Source organism: Lontra canadensis, unplaced genomic scaffold (genome assembly GCF_010015895.1).
Source record: "Lontra canadensis isolate GAN:19392208 unplaced genomic scaffold, GSC_riverotter_1.0 scaffold7, whole genome shotgun sequence".
Taxonomy (NCBI): domain Eukaryota; kingdom Metazoa; phylum Chordata; class Mammalia; order Carnivora; family Mustelidae; genus Lontra; species Lontra canadensis.
In genome coordinates, this window is record NW_022631001.1 from 27,040,097 (window position 1) to 27,064,002 (window position 23,906).

Consider the following 23,906-nt stretch of genomic DNA (forward strand, 5'->3'; position numbering starts at 1 on the left):
ACAGTCTTTGTTTTAAAGTCATTTTGTCTGATCTAAGTATTGTTACCTGGCTTTCTTTTCATATCCATTTGCGTGGTAGATGTTTCTCCATCCCCTCATTTTCAGTTTGCATGTGTCTTTAGATCTGAAATGAGTCACTTGTGGGCAACACAGAGATGGGTCTTGTCTTTTCATCCATTTTGTCACCCTATGTCTTTTGATTGGAGTATTTAGGTTCTTTTACATTTAAAGTAATTTTTGATACATATGAATTTATTGTCATTTTGTTACTTGTGGGTTTTTAAAAATCCATTTTTATGAACATATAATGAATTGGTTCAGAGGTACATCTGTGATTCATCACTCTTAAATAATTCACAGCACTCACCATAGCACATACCCTCCCCAGTGTCACCTTATCCCTCCCACTCCCTCCCTTCCAGTAACCCCCAGTTTGTTTCCTGAGATTAAGAGTCTCTTACGGTTTGTCTCCCTCTCTGGTTTTGTCTTGCTTCATTTTTCCCTCCTTTCCCCTATGATCCTCTCTTCTTTCTCAAATTCCTCATATCAGTGAGATCATACAATAATTGTCTTTCTCTGACTTATTTTACTTAGCATAATACCCTCTAGTTCCATCCATGTTGTTGCAGATAGCAAAATTTCTTTTTTTTTGATGGCTTCATAGTATTCCCATGTTTGCGTGTGTGTGTGTGTGACATTTTTTAAAAAATTTTTTTTAAATTTTATTTTTTATAAACATCTAATATATTTTTATCCCCAGGGGTACAGGTCTGTGAATCGCCAGGTTTACACACTTCACAGCACTCACCATAGCACATACCCTCCCCAATATCCATAACCCCACCCCCCCCAACCCCCCTCCCCCCATCAACCCTCAGTTTATTTTGTGAGAGTAAGAGTCACTTATGGTTTGTCTCCCTCCCAATCCCATCTTGTTTCATTTACTCTTCTCCTACCCCTTAACCCCCCATGTTGCATCTCCTCTCCCTCATATCAGGGAGATCATATGACAGTTGTCTTTCTCCGATTGACTTATTTCGCTAATCATGATACCCTCTAGTTCCATCCACGTCATCGCAAATGGCAAGATTTCATTTCTTTTGATGGCTGCATAGTATTCCATTGTGTATATATGCCACCTCTTCTTTATCCATTCGTCTGTTGATGGATATCTAGGTTTGTTCCATAGTTTGGCTATTGTAGACATTGCTGCTATAAACATTCGGGTGCACGTGCCCCTTCAGATCACTACGTTTGTATCTTTAAGGTAAATACCCAGCAGTGCAATTGCTGGGTCATAGGGTAGTTCTATTTTCAACTTTTTGAGGAACCTCCATGCTGTTTTCCAGAGTGGTTGCACCAGCTTGCATTCCCACCAACAGTGTAGGAGGGTTCCCCTTTCTCCGCATCCTCGCCAGCATCTGTCATTTCCTGACTTGTTAATTTTAGCCATTCTGACTGGTGTGAGGTGAGATCTCATTGTGGTTTTGATTTGTATTTCCCTGATGCTGAGTGATATGGAGCACTTTTTTAGTGTGTCTGTTGGCCATCTGGATGTCTTCTTTGCAGAAATGTCTGTTCATGTCTTCTGCCCATTTCTTGATTGGATTATTTGTTCTTTGGGTACTGAGTTTGATAAGTTCTTTATAGGTTTTGGACACTAGCCCTTTATCTGATATGTCATTTGCAAATATCTTCTCCCATTCTGTCAGTTGTCTTTTGGTTTTGTTAACTGTTTCCTTTGCTGTGCAAAAGCTTTTGATCTTGATAAAATCCCAATAGTTCATTTTTGCCCTTGCTTCCCTTGCCTTTGGCGATGTTCCTAGGAAGATGTTGCTGCGGCTGAGGTTGAAGAGGTTGCTGCCTGTGTTTTCCTCAAGGATTTTGATGGATTCCTTTCTCACATTGAGGTCCTTCATCCATTTTGAGTCTATTTTCGTGTGTGGTGTAAGGAAATGATCCAATTTCATTTTTCTGCATGTGGCTGTCCAATTTTCCCAACACCATTTATTGAAGAGGCTGTCTTTTTTCCATTGGACATTCTTTCCTGCTTTGTCGAAGATTAGTTGACCATAGAGTTGAGGGTCTATTTCTGGGCTCTCTATTCTGTTTCATTGATCTATGTGTCTGTTTTTGTGCCAGTACCATGCTGTCTTGATGATGACAGCTTTGTAATAGAGCTTGAAGTCCAGAATTGTGATGCCACCAACTTTGGCTTTCTTTTTCAATATTCCTTTGGCTATTCGAGGTCTTTTCTGGTTCCATATAAATTTTAGGATTATCTGTTCCATTTCTTTGAAAAAAATGGATGGTACTTTGATAGGAATTGCATTAAATGTGTAGATTGCTTTAGGTAGCATAGACATTTTCACAATATTTATTCTTCCAATCCAGGAGCATGGAACATTTTTACATTTCTTTGTGTCTTCCTTAATTTCTTTCATGAGTACTTTATAGTTTTCTGTGTATAGATTCTTAGTCTCTTTGGTTAGGTTTATTCCTAGGTATCTTATAGTTTTGGGTGCAATTGTAAATGGGATTGACCCCTTAATGTCTCTTTCTTCTGTCTTGTTGTTGGTGTAGAGAAATGCAACTGATTTCTGTGCATTGATTTTATATCCTGACACTTTACTGAATTCCTATACAAGTTCTAGCAGTTTTGGAGTGGAGTCTTTTGGGTTTTCCACATATAGTATCATGTCATCTGCGAAGAGTGATAGTTTGACTTCTTCTTTGCCGATTTGGATGCCTTTAATTTCCTTTCGTTGTCTGATTGCTGAGGCTAGGACTTCTAGTACTATGTTGAATAGCAGTGGTGATAACGGACATCCCTGCCGTGTTCCTGATCTTAGCGGAAAAGCTTTCAGTTTTTCTTCATTGAGAATGATATTTGCGGTGGGTTTTTCATAGATGGCTTTGATAATATTGAGGTATGTGCCCTCTATCCCTACACTTGGAAGAGTTTTGATCAGGAAGGGATGCTGTACTTTGTCAAATGCTTTTTCAGCATCTATTGAGAGTATCATATGGTTCTTCTTCTTTCTTTTATTAATGTGTTGTATCACATTGATTGATTTGCAGATGTTGAACCAACCTTGTAGCCCTGGAATAAATCCCACTTGGTCATGATGAATAATGCTTTTAATGTACTGTTGAATCCTATTGGCTAGTATTTTGGTGAGAATTTTCACATCTGTGTTCATCAAGGATATTGGTCTGTAGTTCTCTTTTTTGATGGGATCCTTGTCTGGTTTGGGGATCGAGGTGATGCTGGCCTCATAAAATGAGTTTGGAAGTTTTCCTTCCATTTCTATTTTTTGGAACAGTTTCAGGAGAATAGGAATTAGTTCTTCCTTAAATGTTTGGTAGAATTCCCCCGGGAAGTGTCTGGCCCTGGGCTTTTGTTTGTTTAGAGATTTTTGATGACTGTTTCAATCTCCTTACTGGTTATGGGTCTGTTCAAGATTTCTATTTCTTCCTGGTTCAGTTGTGGTAGTTTATATGTCTCTAGGAATGCATCCATTTCTTCCAGATTGTCAAATTTGTTGGCATAGAGTTGCTCATAGTATGTTCTTATAATTGTCTGTATTTCTTTCGTGTTGGTTGTGATCGCTCCTCTTTCATTCATGATTTTATTTATTTGGGTCCTTTCACTTTTCTTTTTGATAAGTCTGGCCAGGGGTTTATCAATCTTATTAATTCTTTCAAAGAACCAGCTCCTAGTTTCGTTGATTTGTTCTATTGTTTTTTTTTTTTTTTTTTCTATTTCATTGATTTCTGCTCTGATCTTTATGGTTTCTCTTCTCCTGCTGGGTTTAGGGTTTCTTTCTTGTTCTTTCTCCAGCTCCTTTTAGGTGTAGGGTTAGGTTGTGTCCCTGAGACCTTTCTTGTTTCTTGAGAAAGGCTTGTACCACTATATATTTTCCTCTCAGGACTGCCTTTGCTATGTCCCACAGATTTTGAACCATTGTGTTTTCATTATCATTTGTTTCCATGAATTTTTTCAATTCTTCTTTAATTTCCTGGTTGACCCATTCATTCTTTAGAAGGATGCTGTTTAGTCTCCATGTATTTGGGTTCTTTCCAAATTTCCTCTTGTGATTGAGTTCTAGCTTCAGAGCATTGTGGTCTGAAAATATGCAGGGAATGATCCCAATCTTTTGATACCAGTTGAGATCTGATTTAGGACCCAGGATGTGATCTATTCTGGAGGATGTTCCATGTGCACTAGAGAAGAATGTGTATTCTGCTGCTTTGGGATGAAATGTTCTGAATATATCTGTGATGTCCATCTGGTCCAGTGTGTGATTTAAGGCCTTTATTTCCTTGTTGATCTTTTGCTTGGATGATCTGTCCATTTCAATGAGGGGAGTGTTAAAGTCCCCTACTATTATTGTATTATTGTTGATGTGTTTCTTTGATTTTGTTATTAATTGGTTTATATAGTTGGCTGCTCCCACATTAGGGGCATAGATATTTAAAATTTTTAGATCTTCTTGTTGGACAGACCCTTTGAGTATGATATAGTGTCCTTCCTCATCTCTTATTATAGTCTTTGGTTTAAAATCTAATTGATCTGATATAAGGATTGCCTCTCCTGCTTTCTTCTGATGTCCATTAGCATAGTAAATTCTTTTCCACCCCCTTACTTTAAATCTGGAGGTGTCTTCGGGTTTAAAATGTGTTTCTTGTAGGCAACATATAGATGGGTTTTGTTTTTTTATCCATTCTGATACCCTGAGTCTTTTGATTGGGGCATTTAGCCCATTAACATTTGGGGTAACTATTGAGAGATATGAATTTAGTGCCATTGTATTGCCTGTAAGGTAACTGTTACTGTATATTGTCTCTTTTCCTTTCTGATCTACTACTTTTAGGCTCTCTCTTTGCTTAGAGGACCCCTTTCAATATTTCCTGTAGAGCTGGTTTGGTGTTTGCAAATTCTTTCAGTTTTTGTTTGTCCTGGAAGCTTTTTATCTCTCCTTCTATTTTCAATGATAGCCTAGCTGGATATAGTATTCTTGGCTGCATGTTTTTCTCATTTAGTGCTCTGAATATATCATGCCAGCTCCTTCTGGCCTGCCAGGTCTCTGTGGATAAGTCTGCTGTCAATCTAATATTTTTACCATTGTATGTTACAGACTTCTTTTCCCGGGCTGCTTTCTGGATTTTCTCTTTGTCACTAAGACTTGTAAATTTTACTATTAGGTGACGGGGTGTGGACCTATTCTTATTGATTTTGAGGGGTGTTCTCTGCACCTCCTGGATTTTGATGCTTGTTCCCTTTGCCATATTGGGGAAATTCTCTCCAATAATTCTCTCCAATATACCTTCTGCTCCCCTCTCTCTTTCTTCTTTTTCTGGAATCCCAATTATTCTAATGTTGTTTCGTCTTACGGTGTCACTTATCTCTCGTATTCTCCCCTTGTGGTCCAGTAGCTGTTTGTCCCTCTTTTGCTCAGCTTCTTTATTCTCTGTCATTTGGTCTTCTATATCACTAATTGTTTGTTCTGCCTCATTTATCCTCGCAGTGAGAGCCTCCATTTTTGATTACCCCTCATTAATAGCTTTTTTGATTTCAACTTGATTAGATTTTAGTTCTTTTATTTCTCCAGGAAGGGCTTTTATATCTCCCAAGATGGTTTCTCTAATATCTTCCATGCCTTTTTCGAGCCTGGCTAGAACCTTGAGAATCGTCATTCTGAACTCTAGATCTGACATATTACCAATGTCTGTATTGATTAAGACCCTAGCTTTTGGTACTGCTGCTTGTTCTTTTTTTTTTTTTTTTTTTTTGTGGTGAATTTTTCCGCCTTCTCCTTTTGTCCAGATAAGAGTATATGAAGGAGCAAGTAAAATACTAAAAGGGTGGCAACAACCCCAGGAAAATATGCTTTAGCCAAATCAGAAGAGATCCCAAATTGTGAGGGGGGAAAAAGGGGATTAAAAGGTTCAGAAAGGGAAAAAAAAAAAGAAACAATTAAAAAAAGAAAACCAATAAAGAAAAAATATAAAAAGGAAAAATATATACATATTAGATTAACTAGTTAAAAAACGTTAAAAAAGAAAAGGGTAAAAGTTAAAAAAAGTTAGCAGAAGAAGAGAAAAAAAATTGAAAAAGAAAAAAAATTAAATTAACTGCAAGGCTAAAGAATCATGGGGAGAAAGCCTTCAGTTCCGTGCTTTGCTTTCTCCTCCTCTGGAATTCCGCTGTTCTCCTTGATATTGAAACTGCACTCCTTGGTAGGTGAACTTGGTCCTGGCTGGGTTTCTTGTTGATCTTCTGGGGGAGGGGCCTGTTGTAGTGATTCTCAAGTGTCTTTGCCCCAGGCGGAGTTGTATCACCCTTACCAGGGGCCAGGCTGAGTAATCTGCTCTGGTTTGCTTTCGGGAGCTTTTGTTCCCTGAGCGCTTTCCGTAGAGTTCTGGAGGACGGGAATAAAGATGGCGGCCTCCCAGTCTCCGGCCCAGAGGAGCCGAGAGCCCGGGGCCCCACTCCTCAGTGCGCCCTCAGAGAACAGCGCCCAATTACTCCCGTCACCCTGGCCTCCAGCCGCCCTCCGATCTCACCGAGCCTGTGACTGGTTCAAGGTAACCCCGAGCTGAGCGCTCACTCCTTGGCTCTGTCTCTGTAGCCGGCTTCCCCGTTCTAATACCTGTAAGCTCTGCAACACTCAGACACCTCCAATCCTTCTGTGACCCTGCGGGATCTGAGGCCACGCTGACCCTGCATGGGCTTCACCCCCGTTAAGCCTCTGGAGCGATGTCCCTCAGCGGAACAGACTTTTAAAAGTCCTGATTTTGTGCTCCGTTGCTCCGCGGCTTGCCAGGAGCCAGCCCCTCCGCCCCCCGCGGTCTATCTTCCCGTTACTTTGGATTCACTTCTCCGCCAGTCCTACCTTTCAGAAAGTGGTTTATTTTCTGTTTCTAGAATTGCTGTTCTTCTTCTCTTCAATCTCCCGTTGGATTTGTAGGTGTTTGCAATCTTTAGATAAGCTATCTAGCTGATCTCCCGCTACCTGAAGTAGTCTCAGCCTGCTACTTCTCCACCATCTTGACTCCTCCTCCCCTGTGTGACATCTGCTTTATCCATTCATCTGTTGATGGACATCTAAGCTCTTTTCATAGTTTGGCTATTGTGGTCATTGCTACTATAAACATTTGGGTGCACGTGCCCCTTTGGATCACTAAATTTGTATCCTTAGGGTAAATACCTACTAGTGCAATTGCTAGGTCTTAGGGTAGTTCTATTTTCAACTTTTTGTGGGTCTCCATACTGTTTTCCGGAGTGGCTGCACCAGCTTGCATTCCCACCAACAGTATAGGAGGGTTCTCCTTTCTTCTCATCTTCACCAACATTGGTTGTTTCCTGACTTATTAATTTTAGCCATTCTGACTGGTGTGAGGTGGTATCTCACTGTGGTTTTGACTTGTATTTCCCTGATACGGAGTGATGTTGAGCACTTTTTCATGTGTCTGTCAGCCATTCGGATGTCTACTTTGTAGAAGTGTCTGTTCATGTCCTCTGCCCATTTCATGATTGGATTATTTGTTCTTTGGGTGTTGAGTTTGATAAGCTCTTTATAGATTTTGGATAAGCTCTTTATAGATTTTGGATACTAGCGCTTTATCTGATATGTTGTTTGCGAATATCTTCTCCCATTCTGTCAGTTGTCTTTTGGTTTTGTTAACTGTTTCCTTTGCTGTGCAAAAGCTTTTCATCTTGATGAAGTCCCAATAGTTCATTTTTGCCCTTGCTTCCCTTGCCTTTGGTGATGTTCCTAGGAAGAAGTTGCTGCAGCTGAGGTCAAAGAAAGAGGTTGTTGCCTGTGTTCTCCTCAAGGATTTGGATGGATTCCTGTCTCACATTGAGGTCCTTTATCCATTTTGGGTATACTTTTTTTGTGTGGTGTAAGTAAATCATCCAGTTTCATTCTTCTGGATGTGGCTGTCCAATTTTGCCAACACCATTTGTTGACTAGACTGTCTTTTTTCCACTGGACATTCTTCCCTGCTTTGCCAAAGTTTAGTTGACCATAGAATTGAGGGTCTATTTCTAGGCTCTCTATTCTGTTCCATTGACCTACGTGTCTGTTTTTGTGCCAATACTATACTGTCTTGATGACGACAGCTTTGTAATAGAGACTTGTGGTTGTTTTTGTTGTTCTTTTCTAATCCTTCTCTCCTTTTTCCCCCCCTTATGGTTTGCTGAACTTCTTTAGTGATATACTTGGATTCTTTTATTTTTTGCCTGCTTATTACTGGTTTTTGATTTGTGGTTATATATACTAAATTAGCATATAATACCCACATATAGCAGTCTATATTAAGTTGATCACTTAAGATTGAACCCATATTTAACTCTTCTCTCCCCATGTTTTAGGTATATATTGTCATACTTTACATCTTTTTGTGACTCTTGACTGATTTTTACAGATATACTCAGTCATACTTCTTTTATGCTTCCTACTTTCTTTTTTTAAATATTATACAGCCATTTAAAATCTTTAATCAAATTTCATCAAAGATTACCAGCCATATTACATGCCATGCTTAGCTTTCTATAAACAACTTTGCTTTCTGTGTATAAATCAGTGTTAACAAAATAAAAAATAAAACTGTATTCGAGGCAAAGAACTTTATTCACCTTGTTTCAAACTTTATTCCCAGGCTTCTTCAGCTTAATTAGCTGCAAAGAATGAATTGTGTATAAGCAAAAACTGAAAAGAGCTGCAGTGTCCAAGGGGCTTGGGCTTAAAAATATCAGAGATCTAGATTTTATCAGATCCATGAGCAAAATTTTAAAAAGCATTCATAATGTAAAATAGCAGCTCCCAGTAACTTCTTCAAGTTTTATCTTTTTCAGAAGTTGACTCAATTCAGTTTGCTTCATTCTTGGAAGCTTCGTCAAAATTCCTCACAAAATCTGGAACTTCATCATCATCATCTGCTCCAGTAGCAAGTGGTGCTTTTCCATGCAGAGATTGTTTGGGCAGAGCTTCAGCCAGTCTTCTTAAACTAGTCAGCCTGTCTGCACCAAGTTGGTTTAAGATTACTGGGTAGCATTTCTGTCAGCTGCTTTGTCACAGCATAGCCTGTGTTCATGCCAGCGATGCCTGAACTTTGGGGTTTAAAGTGGATCACTGTTCCTTGGTTTGTGAACATGTTCAGTTTTTCAAGACCAGAGATATTGTTTACCCCTAACTTCTTTAAGGAGAACTGAAGTTTTTTTTTTATCATCTGCTGTAGCCATTCTATGAACCACCTTCTTCTTTCGGCGAGCAGTTCCTTTCCCACCAATGTGCACTTGTGCTTGCAGTTTGGTGAGTTTCTCCTGGTTCATGAGTTTCTTTAATCTTGTTGGAGCGGAAGTGGGACCGCACAGGGGACTAGGGTTGGTGCTTACAGGGGTCTTGGGTGGACCAGCTGAGATTAGGTGCACACACATGGGGATGAAAGATGGCAGCTAGAGCATGCTTCCTACTTTTACTTGTCTTTTCTTTCCACTCAGAGTCCCCTTTAACATTTCTTGTAGGACTGGTTTAGTGCTCATGAACTCCTTTAGCTTTTGTTTGTCTGCTAATCTCTTTACCTCATCTATTCTGAATGATAGCCTTGCTGGATAGAATAGTCTTGGCTGCATTTTTTTTTCCCTTTCAGCACTTTGACTCTATCATATCACTCTCTTCTGGCCTACAAAGTTTCTGCTGAAAAGTTTGCTGAGAGGCTTATGGGGTTCCCTTGTATATAACTATCTTTTATCATGGTGCTTTTAAAATTCTCTCATCACCAAAGAAGCAGAATAACTAGTAGGAGATAAATATGAAGAGATTTATTGCAAGGACTTGACTTATGCAATTGTGGGGGTAGGCAAGGCAGGTCCTAAATCCACAAGACAGGGCATCAGAAACAGCAGGCTATAACTTTGGCAGGAGCTAAAGCTGCTAGGGGTAGATAGATCATCTTCAGTGAAGTTTTGCTTTTCAGGTTTTTTACTTAATTGTCCTGTATAACTTGGGCAGGCCTAATAAAATCTCCTTAAAGTCACATGATTATGGACTTTAATAACATCTACAAAATGCCTTCACAGCAACATTTAGATGAATGATTAAAGAACTGGGGGCTTATGGCCTAGCCAAGTTGACATATCAAAAATCGATCCCACCTTCCATTTAGATTGATACACCTTTTGACCAACTCCATTAAGAAGATGTGGTTGGAAGTGCATGGTAGGGATAGGGGAGCACAGGCGCTGGATATGTTGATGTGATAATGTAAGGCATGTATCATTCAGCCTTTATTTTCAAAGGATGATTGTTTTTCTATAGGTGGTGTGGAGCCATTTATGATCTGATGTGTGTATGTTACAACAGTAATCCTAGATGTATACAAGAACAAGGATCGAATGGGATATGTCAAGGCCCAATGCATTTAGGAAGCCCTTTTGCAAACCATGCAAGGTGTATAAAAGATCTGACCAAAGGGCTAGAGCTGGAGAGGAGGAAACAAGACTTGGGTCACATAAGACAGCAGAAACAAATTTTGGTTGATCGAGGTGGTTTGAGCCAAATAGAAGTAGTTTGTTTCATGGAAGGAATCAGAAAGCAATCTAGTGCTAGGAATGCTGATGTAGATTTTCAGTGAACTCCCCTGCCAAAGTCTGCTTGCTGGTATCCTGACCCCTCTGCAGAGACAAAGTGGTTCAGAGTTCCTGGGGAAATGAGGAGGGTCAGTGGCTGAGAAGGGCACCAACAGGAGAGGTATTGGTATCTAGAGAATGCCACCACAGGTCAGTGGATCCCTATCATCCCATCTCCAGAGGACAGAGGACAAGAGGAGCTGCATTTCTTCCTCCGTCATTAAAACCAGTACTGAAGAAGGGACGTAGAGGTCCAGCGAAGGCACATTCAGAGAAGGTATAGATGAGGGAGCCGTGGTCAGTGATATTATAGAAGGAGACAATGCGGGCCTCATAGTCCAGGAAGATCCCAACTTGGCGTGGAGGGACGTGAAGGTAGAGCGGAGTCTGGAGGCAGGTGCCAGCCTCATATTTTTGTTTGTTCCACAGCCAAATTGTCCAGAAGCCCGTCTCAGGCCCGAGCAAAAATTGCCCCTTCCTTTGCACAGAGTCTCTACAAACACCCAGGTCCCAGGCCTCCTTCCCTGTCACATCTACCTCCCAGTAAACCTTTCCAGAATCAAAGCACTGGGCACCCAGGACCATGGGATAATTGTCAAATCTGTCCTCATTTTCAGGCACTTCCTGTCGTCTGTCTCCGAGCCTCACTTGTCTCCGATCCTCTGAAAGGATGAGCCATGGATTGGCTGTGTGCGGATCCAGAGTGATGTGTACTGCAGAGAGAGGACCACAGTCAGGCGGGGAGAGGGAGGGGAATTAGGAACCCTGGGCTTGTGGTGTGAGGTAAGGATGAGAGGTGAGCATGGCCTCACTACAGGAGGAAATACCCCCCAGCCTGACTTTAGAAGGAACCACCTATCTGTCCCTGCCTCACCTACCCTGACCGGCTATCTCTCCCTGACCCTGGGACCCATTCTGCACCCTTAACACCCCCTGTGTTCCCCAGTCCCACTTTCCTGGTGCTCGCCTCACCTCCACATGTCCTCAGCATCCTCTTCAACCCTGGCACAAGGCACACATTCCTCAGGCCTGGGGAGGTGATGTCCAGCTCCTTCAGGTTCCAAGACTCACTCCTGGGCAAACAGTTATAGACTCTGTTTCCAACTCTTGCCTCACCCTCCTGAACCCTGATACTATAACCTCACTTGTGGATAACACTTTGGAGCAAATTTATAAACACCTGTATTAAGATCCCTGGGGGTGGAAGGTAAAAAATGGTAGGACTTAGTTCCTATCTAGGTGTTCCTGATTACATGGGCTCCTGAAGCTACTGCATAGTCTCTATCTCCCCTTCAAGTCTGAGGTCAGCAGGCAAGCACATTCTGTTTCATTTTACAGGTGAGGTATCTGCTACAGATGGAATTACTTCCATAAGGAAGCTTCCATGTTGTTGGTCTCCCACCTGGCTCTTTCTGGGAGATGTGTAACCAACTAGATTCTTTTTAAAGAAAGAGTTCTAGGAGGCTGTGGACTTAGAACTTCACGGAATTTCCCAGTTTGTTGGGGCTTCACTTTGTAAAGCTCTTATAGTCCAGTTACTTTGGGCAGCTCACTGAGATGTCCATTAATTAGCATCAGACCAGAAAATATTTTATGGAAGACTGGATCTTTGAGAATAGGGAGGAGAATGGGGAAAACATCAGTGCATGTTTTTCTAACTTGAATACCTTTCCCACAGGTATATATGTATGCTTCCTTCCACCCCCTCCTCTTATAAAGAAAACCTCCTCTTACCTTCCCAGGACATTTTTCACCTCCTGAGGAGAAAAGAGATAGAGTATGAATTCTGGATCACTGGTTTATCATGGAGACCTCAAGACCTCAGTTCTGTGGGTGAGGTGATGCCCTTCCCCGCGGAGGTCCATGGGACATTGCTCTACCCTGTTCCTCTGGGCCAATACCTGAAATATTTCCCACCAGCCTGGAGGAGAAAGGGTGTGGATGTTTGTGGGGTAACCAGCATGGGTGTGACCTCTAGAGAGGGGAAGGATGACCAGTTTAAGGACTGTGATTAGGAAGATAAATTAGAAAGCCCAGATTTGTGGGTAGAGGAGTTGGAGGAAAGTGGAAAGGAACAAGTAACCCAGCCTGGCTGAAGCCCAGAGGGAGTCACAGGGTGAGAATGGCCAAGTCAGGGTGCACAGAAACTGCTCCATCTCCTTTGCAGGCTTGTGTTGTTTGGGAAGGAATGGCTTTTATGCTGGAGTTAATGCTACTTTCTCATGTATGTGAAATTGAATCATTTGAGAATATGCTGTTGCAGGCCTTGGGAGCCCTTCACTGGGAACTGGCACCCTCCTAGGCCCAGTCAAAAGTGTGTTTAGAAAGCATGGTTCAGTGTTGGGAAGAAGTAACCTTTAGAGTGGAAGAGGGCCTGCCAAATCAGGCCAATCCAGTCAGCCTTTTTGCACAAACAAGAACAATGACTTCATGACCACATCTGACAGACACCTTGAAAAAGTTTGGGAAGAGGAAAACTGTAGGAGGTCAGAGCAGAAGGGACTTTTGAGACTCTGGTCTCCTATAACAAGGTAAAGCTATTAGGGGATGAGAGAACATACATGGATTACATGGATGAGGTTTTTTTTTTTTTTTTTTTTTAAACCGTTAAATGCTGATTTTAATTTTAGCTATGGCTCTTATTATTTGGGTTAAAGTGGTTAAGTTATTTAGCTGTAGTCTCTGAATTTCTCAACCTCTCTGCTCTTCTGTTTTCTCATCTATGAAATGGGGATAACAGTACCGGCCTCACTGCATTGTTGTGACAGAATGAATACACTGAGGTGTGTCCTACGTGCTATTTAAGAAATGGTCGTTGTGGACATGAAAACAAAAAAAATCAAACATATCAACACATAATTTTGTGATTACTATTGCTTAGGACAAATTTCCCTTTATGCTGAATTTCTTCTGATGAAAGAGTGAGACCATGTTAAGAAAACCCAATGCCAACAGGATTTGGGTAGTTCATAGAAGTGGCAGGAAGTGTGAAGATGATACATCGTGACTAAAATCTGGGGAATCTGTTATTCAGTCCACTCCCTCCCTCTTGTTTCACAAGTGGAGAAAGTAGGTCTTGGAAAAGAAAAGCACTTGCCCTAGAATTATGGAGAGAACTGATGGCAGGGCTGGGGTTGGGCTACTGTAACGTCTATGAGAACTTTCCCATGGCCAAACCATCATGAAGAAGCTTTTGTGGTGTCTCTCATTTAATCCTCACAAAAATCCTTTGAGATATGTAATATTATAATGTCCACTTAACATAGGAGAAACCTGACACTCTGAAAGGTTAAGGAACTTTCTCAGGATCGTGAACCTGGTATGTGTCAGAGCAGGCTCTAATGGGGATGCCTGCTTTTTTAAATTGCCGCAAGGAAAATTCCCTCCCAAGTTGGCACCTTTCCGTGGCTTGAATGCAGACCACTCATGGGTCTGAATTCTGGTTAGTCCAGACACTGAGTTTCCATTTGCTGATGCTAGAGCTCCCTGAGGCTACCCATTTTTCAGTTCATCCTTGAGCCTCAGGGAGAGGGCCGGCTCACCTGCAGCAGCTCCACGGCTGAACCCCTGCTCCTCCTCTCCAGCTCCATCACCAGCTCCTGCAGGGCTTGGCTCTTCTGGGCCAGCATGGCCTCCACCTCCCCCAGGATTCTCAGCTGGTCCCTCTCCTCCATGTCTAGCCTCTGAAGTTGCCGCTGCTCCTCTGTAGCCAGGAAGTTTTTCTGCTGCACAAACTCTGCGTGAATTCTCAGTTTGTGTGTTTCAACTTGATTCTTTAGTGTCAGTGGGAAGAAAGAGAAGGTTCAGGAACGAAGGTGTTTATATCTATTTCTATTCCCTGTAGACTCATCACTCTGGGTCTGAGAACATACATACGTACACACTATTTTGCTGGGGAGGTACGAGGGTGAGGCTTCTGAGCTAAGAGAGAGATGGGATTATGGGGCAGGGGGCACACTGTAGCAGCCCTACAAACACAGCTGCATGGGCCCATAGTATCAAACTTTCTACAGCCTCTTTCAAAACCTAGTCAGCACCCAACTGTGCTGCTCTGTCTTCATATCTCCATGAGTTCCTGAGACTGTAACACCTGTCTCCACCGCCATCAACCTCCCAAACAGCCTCAAAACACTGTTCCTCAGTCCTGAGGAAAGAGAGTCCTTGGGATAATCTTTGCCATCTCCTATTAGTGACTGAAGGCCACCTGATGACACAGGATGACTCCTTTTGTCACCACAGCCTGACTTACCATTTTCCAATCCCAAATGTTCCCTTTCTGGGCTCTATTGGCCATGAGTTCCCACCATTCCTCTAATCCCTGGCCCCCGCCAATCCCCGTCCCACTTACAGAAGCAGAACAAGCTTTAGTTCTCCATTCTACTTTGGACCAGTGATCTGGACAAGGTCAAGCACCTACCCAGTCACATTGGTTTTTCTATGTTTTGCCTTGGTCATTCCTGTAAGTCTGTTACTCACAGCCTTTGTCATTTCCTGACAGGTGTAGCCATTGGTGATCTCTATATTTCTATTGGGGGATCTCTGTCCCAGATACCAAGGCAGGCATGCTATCATGTTTTAAGACTAGGCTCAAGGATTGGGAATTTAAGGTATGGCTTGTTCCTCTTGGCAACTTCTCCTAAGACTCCTGATTTTTCTGATTGGGAACCCTCTCCTTTTTATTCTCTATCAGGAGATCTAGAGGGCAGCTGATTCTTCGAGAGTGAGATACTATCACTCCACATATGGGCATAGCTATGGTTAGAGCTTGAGACCAGGACCCTGGACTCTGCCCTGGCTTCTGATCAGAGATTCCCTTTGGGATGTGACACTTGCCTTCCAGGCTGTTCTCTTTGTTGCAATATTCACTTCCATCTCTTCAGCCAACTCCTGTCCTTTTCTCAGTTTCCCTAATGCCACTTGAAGCTTCTCCTGCAGAGAAAGATAGGTTAGCACCCAACTAGACCAAGAAGTGGGGTGGAGTGGCATGAAGATGACCATGCTGGTACTTTGAAAAACCTGAGTTCAGAGAAAGAGGGAAGACTACAGTCTGACTGGGATAGGAATTCTGTGGATAAGAAGACTTTGGGAAAAGCCTGATGTTTCTTAAAAAATGCATCCAAGAAGATGGCAGAGGAATAGGAGAACCTATTTCAGCTGGTTCCCTGAATTGAGCTAGATATTTACCAGAACACCCTGAACACCTGTGAAATAAGCCTGAGTTTTAAGATTATACACTTCTGGATCTCTACAGGGGCAGAGGATCAGCAGTGGAGTGGTACAAAGTTGTTGAGAGTGCACAGACTGATTCCAGAGGATAAACAGAAGGGGGAGGGAGCCACCAGAAGATAGAGCTACCCCACGACCCAGCAATTGCTCTACTGGTTATTTACCCTAAAGATACAAATGTAGTGATCCAAAGGGGCACATGCACCCAAATGTTTATAGCAGCAATGTCCACAATAGCCACACTATGGAACGAGCCTAGATGTCCATCAACAGATGAATGGATAAAGAAGATGTGATACACACACACACACACACACACACACACACACACAATGGAATACATCAAAAACCTTAAAAATTTGCCATTCGCAATGACGTGGAAGGATCTAGAGGGTATTATGCTAAGTGAAATAAGTCAATCAGAGAAAGATAATTATATCTCTCTTACATGAAGAATTTGAGGGGCAGGGCAGGGAGTCGGGGGGTGTAGGGAGGGAAAAAATGAAACAAGATGGGATTGGGAGGGAGACAAACCATAAGGAAACAAACTGAGGGTTGCTGGGTGGGGGTGGGATAAGGTGGCTGGGTTATGGGCATTGGGGAGGGTATGTGCTATGATGAGTGCTGTGAAATGTATAAGCCTGATAATGCAGAGACCCATACCCCTGGGGCAAATAATACATTATATGTTAATAAAAAGATTAAAAAATCAAAAATATCAGAAAACAAAACAAAACCTCCAAAAAAACTAGAGTCTAGGACCTGATGGATTCTCTGGGGAATTCCACCAAACATTCAAAGAAGAAATAATGCCTATTCTCCTGAAGCTGTTTCAAGAAATAGAAAGAGAAGGAAAACTTCCAGATTCTTTCTATGAAGCCACTATTACCTTGATCCCCAAACCAGGCAAAGACACTATCAAAAAGAATTTCAGACCAATATCCCTGATGAATGTGGATGCCAAGATTCTCAACAAGATCCTAGCTAATTGGCAAAGAAGTCAAACTCTCTGTCTTTGCAGATGACAGGACACTTTATGTGGAGAACCCAAAAGACCCCACCCCCAAACTACTAGAACTCCTATGGCAATTCAGTAATGTGGCAGGATAGAAAAATCAATGCTCAGAAATCAGTTTCTTATACACTAACAGTGAAACTGGAGAAAGGAAAATTAGAGAAGTGATTACATTTACAATAGCACTGAAAAACGTAAGATACCTTGGAATAAACCTAACCAAAGAGGTAAAGGATCTCTACTTGAAAACTATAGAATACTCACGGAAGACTGAAGAAGATACAAAAAGATGGAAAAACATTCCATGCTCAGGGACCAGAAGAATAAACAATGTTAAAATTTCTATTCTGCCCAGAGAAATCTATACTTTCAACGCCATCCTGGTCAAAATACCATCAATATTTTCCAAAGTGCTAGAACAACCCACCCTAAAATTTGTATGGAACCAGAAAAGACCCCGAAGTGCCAAGGAAATGTTGAAAAAGAAAAACAAAGCTGGGGGCATCACATTGCCTGATTTCAAGCTTTATTACAAAGCTGATCACCAAGACAGCATGGTATTGGCACAAAAACAGACACATAGACCAACGGAACAGAGTAGAGAGCCCAGGTATGGACCCTGAACTCTATGGTCAACTAATCTGAGACAAATCAGGAAAAAATAACCCGTGGAGAAAAGTCTATTCAATAAATGGTGCCGGGAAAATTGGACAGCTATATATAGAAGAATAAACTGGACCATTCTCTTAAACCATACAGAAAGATAAACTCAAAATGGATGAAAGATCTCAATGTGAGACAGGAATCCATCAAAATCCTAGAGGAGAACATAGGCAGTAACTTCTTCGACACTGGCCACAGCAACTTCTTTCAGGACACGTCTCCAAAAGCAAAGGGAAAAAAGTGAAAATGAACTTTTGGGACTTCATCAAGATAAAAAGCTTCTGCAGAGCAAATGAAAGAGTCAACAAAACAGAGGCAACCCATGGAAGGGGAGAAGATATTTTCAAATGACACTATAGACCAAGGGCTCATATCCAAGTTTTATAAAGAACTTCTCCAACTCAACACCCAAAAAACAGATAATCAACTCAAAAAGTGGGCAGAAGACATGAACAGACACTTCTCTAATGAGGATATACAAATGGCTAACAGACGCATGAAAAAGTGTTCATTATCATTAGCCATCAGGGAAAGTCATATCAAAACCATATTGAGATACCACCTTATACCAGTTAGAATGGCAAAAATTAACAAGGCAAGAAACAACAAATGTTGGAGAGGATGTGGAGAAAGGGGAACCCTCTTACACTGTTGGTGGGAATGCAAGTCGGTACAGCTGTTTTGGACAACAGTGTGGATGTTCCTCAAAAAATTAAAAATAAGAGCTACCCTATGACCCGGCAATTGCACTACTGGGTATTTACCCCAGTGATACAGATGTAGTGAAAAGAAGGGCCATATGCATCCCAATGTTCATAGCAGCAATGTCCACAATAGCCAAACTGTGGAAAGAACCGAGATGACCCTCTACAGTCGAATGGATAAAGAAGATGTGGTCCATATACATAATGAAATATTACCCATCAGAAAGGATGAATACCTAACTTTTGCATCAATATGAATGGGACTGGAGAGGATTACGCTAAGTGAAATAAGTCAAGCAGAGAAACTCAATTATATGGTTTCATTTACTTGTGGAACATAAGGAATAGCATGGAGGTCATTAGGAGAAGGAAGGGAAAAGTGAAGGGGGGAATTGGAAGAGGAGACGAACCATGAGACTGTGGACTCCAAGAAACAAACTGAGGGTTTTAGAGGGGAGGGAGGTGAGGGAATGGGTTGGCCTGGTGACGGGTATTAAGGGGGGGTACGTATTGCATGGAGGATTGCATGTTATATGCAAACAATGAATCTTGGAACACTACATCAAAAACTAATGACGTACTGTATGGTGACTAACATAACATAATTAAAAAAAAAAATGAAACCAAACTGTTGTTGGGCTGCAGGGGTGGGGCACTACTCATTCCTAATTAACTAGGAGGCCACAGGAAATGTGATTCTTGCAGCATTTTCCCCAAGTATATTCCCTGCTCCTAGGGAATGAGAAAGTTGTGCGGAGCTTGCAGTTCTCTGCTTACATTAGATATGGAAGGTGGGAGACCCCCTACCTTTCCCCAACCCTTCCACTTCCACAGGCGATGCTGCCTGCCCACCACTGGGGAACAAAGACCTCAAGGGACCCATATCCCTTTTACCTGCTCATGCCTCTATGCTAGGGCCTCACCTGGTATTCCCGAGCAGCATCTTCAATAGGGACCATGTGGTGGTTACGGTGGCTCTGGGACTGGGAACACACCCAGCAAAGGGTCTTCCCATCTTCCTCACAGAACAGGTGCAGTTTCTCTCCATGCACCTTACACCGGTCCCCCTGTGTGTCCTCCTTGGCACTCTGGGCCATTTGTTTGAGGTTGTCCACCATGTTAGCCAGTGGCCAGTTGGGTCGGAGGTTTTGGAGCAAGAAGTTGTGCTTACACACAGGACAGACACCGCCCCCATCTTTCCCGACTTCAGAGATGCATTCGTGGCAGAAGTTGTGGCCACAGTCAATGCTCATAGGCTCCACCATGGGATCCAGGCAGATAGGGCATGTAACCTCCTCCCACATCATTGCCAAGGGCGCTACTGAGGCCATAGGGCTAATGTTCTTAGTAAGCAGCAATTCAGAGATCCTGGGGGTAGCCTGGTGGGGAGAGGAGAAAAGGAAATGAGAAGATCATAAGCGTTGTGTGAGAAAAAACAATCCAAAGGAAAACATGAGAATGAGTTTAGTGGAAGGGGTGAGAATAAGACCAGAACAGTAATTTAAATAATAAGAACTTCTCTAGTCTCATCCACTTATCTAGTCAGACAGAAGGGGAAACTGAGTCCCCTTAAAGAGACTGTGAATGATATTGAGAACTTCAGAGATAAAGCTGTTTACAACTCTATTTTCCTCATGGCCATCCTTGCTTCATTGTGCCTGCCCAGGTTTTTCCTATCCATACCCTCCCCTCCCTGGTCACCAGTCCTCTGCTGAGTAGCTCATCATCATGATAGGGGCCATTCACTATGCACACTCCCTGTGCCAGAGGTGGTGTTGTATGCTCTGCAAACATCACTAATCTGCACAATAATGGCAAGAGCGATATATATCTGTGATTATGTACATAATATATTTATTATATATGTCTATCTTATGTATCTATACCTGTAGGTATATGTGGATATGTTTGTGTTTCTATACACACAAACTTGTAGACCAGCGCGCTTCCTTGGGGGAACCTGGTAGCTGTCTCCATTGCCTCTGGGGCATGGGCTCTTAAGTTTCTAACACCGGAAACCTTCTTATCCCTTTCACCCTCAGAGGGTAACTGTCGACAGGGGTCCCTGGGCCACGCTCCAGGCTAGGTTGCTGCCCCATTCTCCTGCTCAAGGTGGTCAGGCTGCGGTAGCAAGGCAGCCCTCAACCCCTCCTCCTTCCCGGTGGCGTGGAAGTCACTTTCCGAGCCAGGGGCCCTCGGGCAGGGGCTGGGGTGTGGCCCGGGCTGGGGCTCAGGGTGCTCCATTGGGACTGCAGGCTCTAAGGGGGTGAGCAGGGATGGAAGGGCCCCTTCGCAGCTGGGGGCAGGGGAGAGAGGTCCCCCTGTCTCTGGGCCACTAGGGTCGGGGCAAGTCACTTACCTTTCCAGGGTACTCACCAGCAGGCTGCAAGTTGCCTATTTCACTTTCGATTTCCCGTCAGAGGCGCGTCTGGAAGGGAGGCGGGCGGAGGGGCGGAGAGTGGGAGGAGAGCGTGACAAGCCAGCTGGGGCGGAGCTAGGGCGCAGCAGGGGGCGGAAGCCGAGGCTGGCTCTAGTGAGAGCTCCTTAGCTATTCGTCCTTGCTTCCCGCTCCCTCCCATGTCCTCAGTATCTAATAAGAGAAAATATCGCATCTAATATGGAGGGGTCATGCTGCCTCCTTTGACACTGGTCACCGTCACTCCACACCTACGTGCTGTGCCGTGCCCACTTACGGGAGCTGCTCTTAGGGAGGTTTGGATGGCGACAACAGGGCCTGGAGGTCTCTCATACAGGCCACCCTCAGCTTCCTACTTCCAGAAACAAGTCCATTTGAGGAAGGACTCGATATTCATTCATTCATTCATTTAAAGATTTTATTTATTTGACAGAGAGAGAGAGAGAGAGACAGACAGTAAAGGCAGGAACACAAAGGGGGGAGTGGGAGAAGGAGAAGCAGGCTTCCCCCCAAGCAGGGAGCCCAATGTGGGGCTTGATCTCAGGACCCCGGGATAATGACCTGAGCTGTGGGCAGATGCTTAACAACTGAGCCACCCAGGTGCCCAAAGACTTGATATTCTTTTAAGGTCAGGGGGTAAGGGATTTATACCACATGACCCCAAGGCAGGTGTCACACCAGTGACTGGTAAGAAGGGAATTGACATTTACTTGGCACCAACTGTGTACTTGTCACTGAGCTAAGGATTTTCTGAGGTTATTTTTTATTTTAAAAATTGCAGTTAAACAACAAAACTTACCATTGTAACCGTTTTCAAGTATATAGTTCAGTGGCATTAAATACACTCACTTCGTTATGTGACCGACCATCAGCACCATCCACAGAACTTTTTTCATCTTGCCCAACTGAAACTGTTATCTGTTCAACAATAATTCCCCCATTATACCTTCCCCTCAGCCCCTGGCAGCTACCATTCAATTTTCAGTCTCTACAAATTTGACCCCTTTAGGTGCCCCAGTGTAAGTGGAATCATAAGTTGTGGCAGTAAGTTGTTCTTTTGTGACTGGCTTATTTCACTTAACAAAAGGTCCTCAAGGTTCCTCCATGTTGTAGCATGTGGCAGGATTTCCTTCCTTTTAAAGGCTGAATAATATCCCCATGTTTGTAAATGCATTTCGTTTATCCATTCATCTGTGAATGGACACTTGGGTGGCTTCCATCTTTTGACTAATGTGAATACTGTTGCTATGGCAGGTTGTATGATTTAAGTCACATAACAATTTAGTGATTTAGGAATTATTAAACTCACATCCCAGGAGAGGACATGTATTCTGAATGGAGTAAAGTGACTTGCTTGAAGTGGCATAGTAAGTAGGTGCATGAGAATTAAAGGTCTAGGGAAGACCCTTATTTTAATGACAACCCAGAGATAACAGGCTGCCCCGTCAGCTCAAGCAGAGGCTGTAGGAGCAGCTGGGGGGGATGTGGTCATAAGCTGTAGAGGAGGAAGGGGAAAAAAGGAAGGGCGAGGAGACTAGAATAATTCTCAGTTCCTTCCAACTCATTCATATATATATATATATATATATATATATATATATATATATATATATTTGTCCCTGTATAACTGCTTAATGTTTTCTATAGATTTAGGGAACCTAAAAATACTTCATGCCTTTTGGAAATTTCCAGTTCTGTTTTTAAGAGAATTTGTGTAGTGGAAGGTTAGCAGGTGACATCTAACATCCAAGTTGCATCACTGTACTGATTTGATTCCTGGACCGTAGTCCCAGAAAGCAAAGTGGAAAAAAAAAAAATCAAAGGAAGAGACCCATGTATGAATTTGCAGACATTCAGAAAATGCTCTGCTTCACATCACTGCACTCACTCCTATAGGCAGTGAGTAAGCCACTGTTGGGTGTGGTAGAAAAGAACACAGATCCCATGATAGGGCAGACATGGATTCAGGGTTAACCCTGCTATTTACCAGCCACGTGCCATCTCTCTGAGTTTCCTTTTATTTACCTATTAAGTAAAGATATTAATATATACCACAGGGTTGCTTTGGTAATATTCAATAATATGCATCTAGACTGCTGGATAGAACACAGGCATGCTCAGTAGTCCCCACTTTGGTACTGGCTATAAGACCAAAACTGCTAGTCATTCCAACTTACCCTCACTCACTGCCAGTACCTTAGTCCTCCAGTGTTCTTTTCCTGGTGAGTCAACCAAATCATTCCTGAAGGATCAGTATCCTTAATGTTCCTGTCTTTAATGCACTGGCCGTTGCCATCAGGCAATCATAACTAGGAATCTCTCCAATGTATATTTTGGGTTTTAGGCATAGTCCTTCTTGGCCCATTATGTACCAGTCACTTGAATTCTTCTTGGTAATAAGGATAATTCACTCCAGCCAGTATAGAAACTCCATCCTCTATTTATCAGTGGCTGAAGAAGCTCCAGAGCCAAGGGATAGTTGCAAATTCCAATTTATTAGAACCAGCTTTGCTTACTCTGGTAGAAAGTCCTAGTTATTGTCATTGTGCCCCCCCCCTTTTTTTTTTTTTTACTAAACAGGCTGAGCACTATATTGGGGGATGGAAAGAAGGTGTTCTATAAAGGAGCTATTAGTTTGGTGATAATAGGGGCCACTTCTCTCCCCACCCTTGATTCTCTGAAGTGTGTGCATATAGTAGATATGAAAAAAATGCCACCATATATTTGTTGATTTTAATCACTTATCAGAGTTTATGGGACAACCTTCCTATGTCATAGTTTGGGGTTTCCAAACTGGTGTCATAGCTGTGCCTTTAGCAGGGCATCTCATAGTCTTATTGGGCCAACTTTTTCTGGCTGATGGTGTACTTTGAAAGACTAACGCATTCCATAGGGCAATCCCATTATCAGAATTCCTTGATTGCAAAATCAGTTTCTCAGTTGCAAGTGATGTTGGGATATCCTGATGGTTTAAGTCTAAAAATGGTAGTGCTGGCAGAAGCAGTGTAGGATAGAAGATGAATCTGTCTTTGAAATATTACTACCTATTTTGTGAGGACAAAATGCTGTTGGTTCGATACAACTAATGTGCCACTTTTATATATCTTTCCAGAGCAGCAGGGATGGAGGCTCTAACCGAGCACGGGCTTCCCCTCACTGAGGTTTCTCTGTTTACCACTACTGATACGGACCCTTGCACAGAAGTCCATTGAACAGCAGCAGGTCACTGGAGCAGAGACTGAT

The 23,906-nt window shown here is 42.6% G+C and overlaps 1 protein-coding gene across 1 annotated transcript; it reads right to left on the minus strand.

The window, feature by feature from the left end:
• Positions 1-9,817: 9,817 nt before the first annotated feature.
• TRIM21 (tripartite motif containing 21) lies at positions 9,818-20,684 on the minus strand. Its single transcript, XM_032853265.1, has 7 exons — positions 20,607-20,684; positions 19,171-19,626; positions 15,473-15,568; positions 14,182-14,412; positions 12,374-12,396; positions 11,612-11,712; positions 9,818-11,352 (listed from the first exon to the last, which is right to left on the minus strand). Exons 2-7 carry the CDS (start codon positions 19,576-19,578, stop codon positions 10,805-10,807), a joined length of 1,407 nt encoding a protein of 468 aa, XP_032709156.1. The 5' UTR covers positions 19,579-19,626; positions 20,607-20,684; the 3' UTR covers positions 9,818-10,804.
• Positions 20,685-23,906: the final 3,222 nt, after the last annotated feature.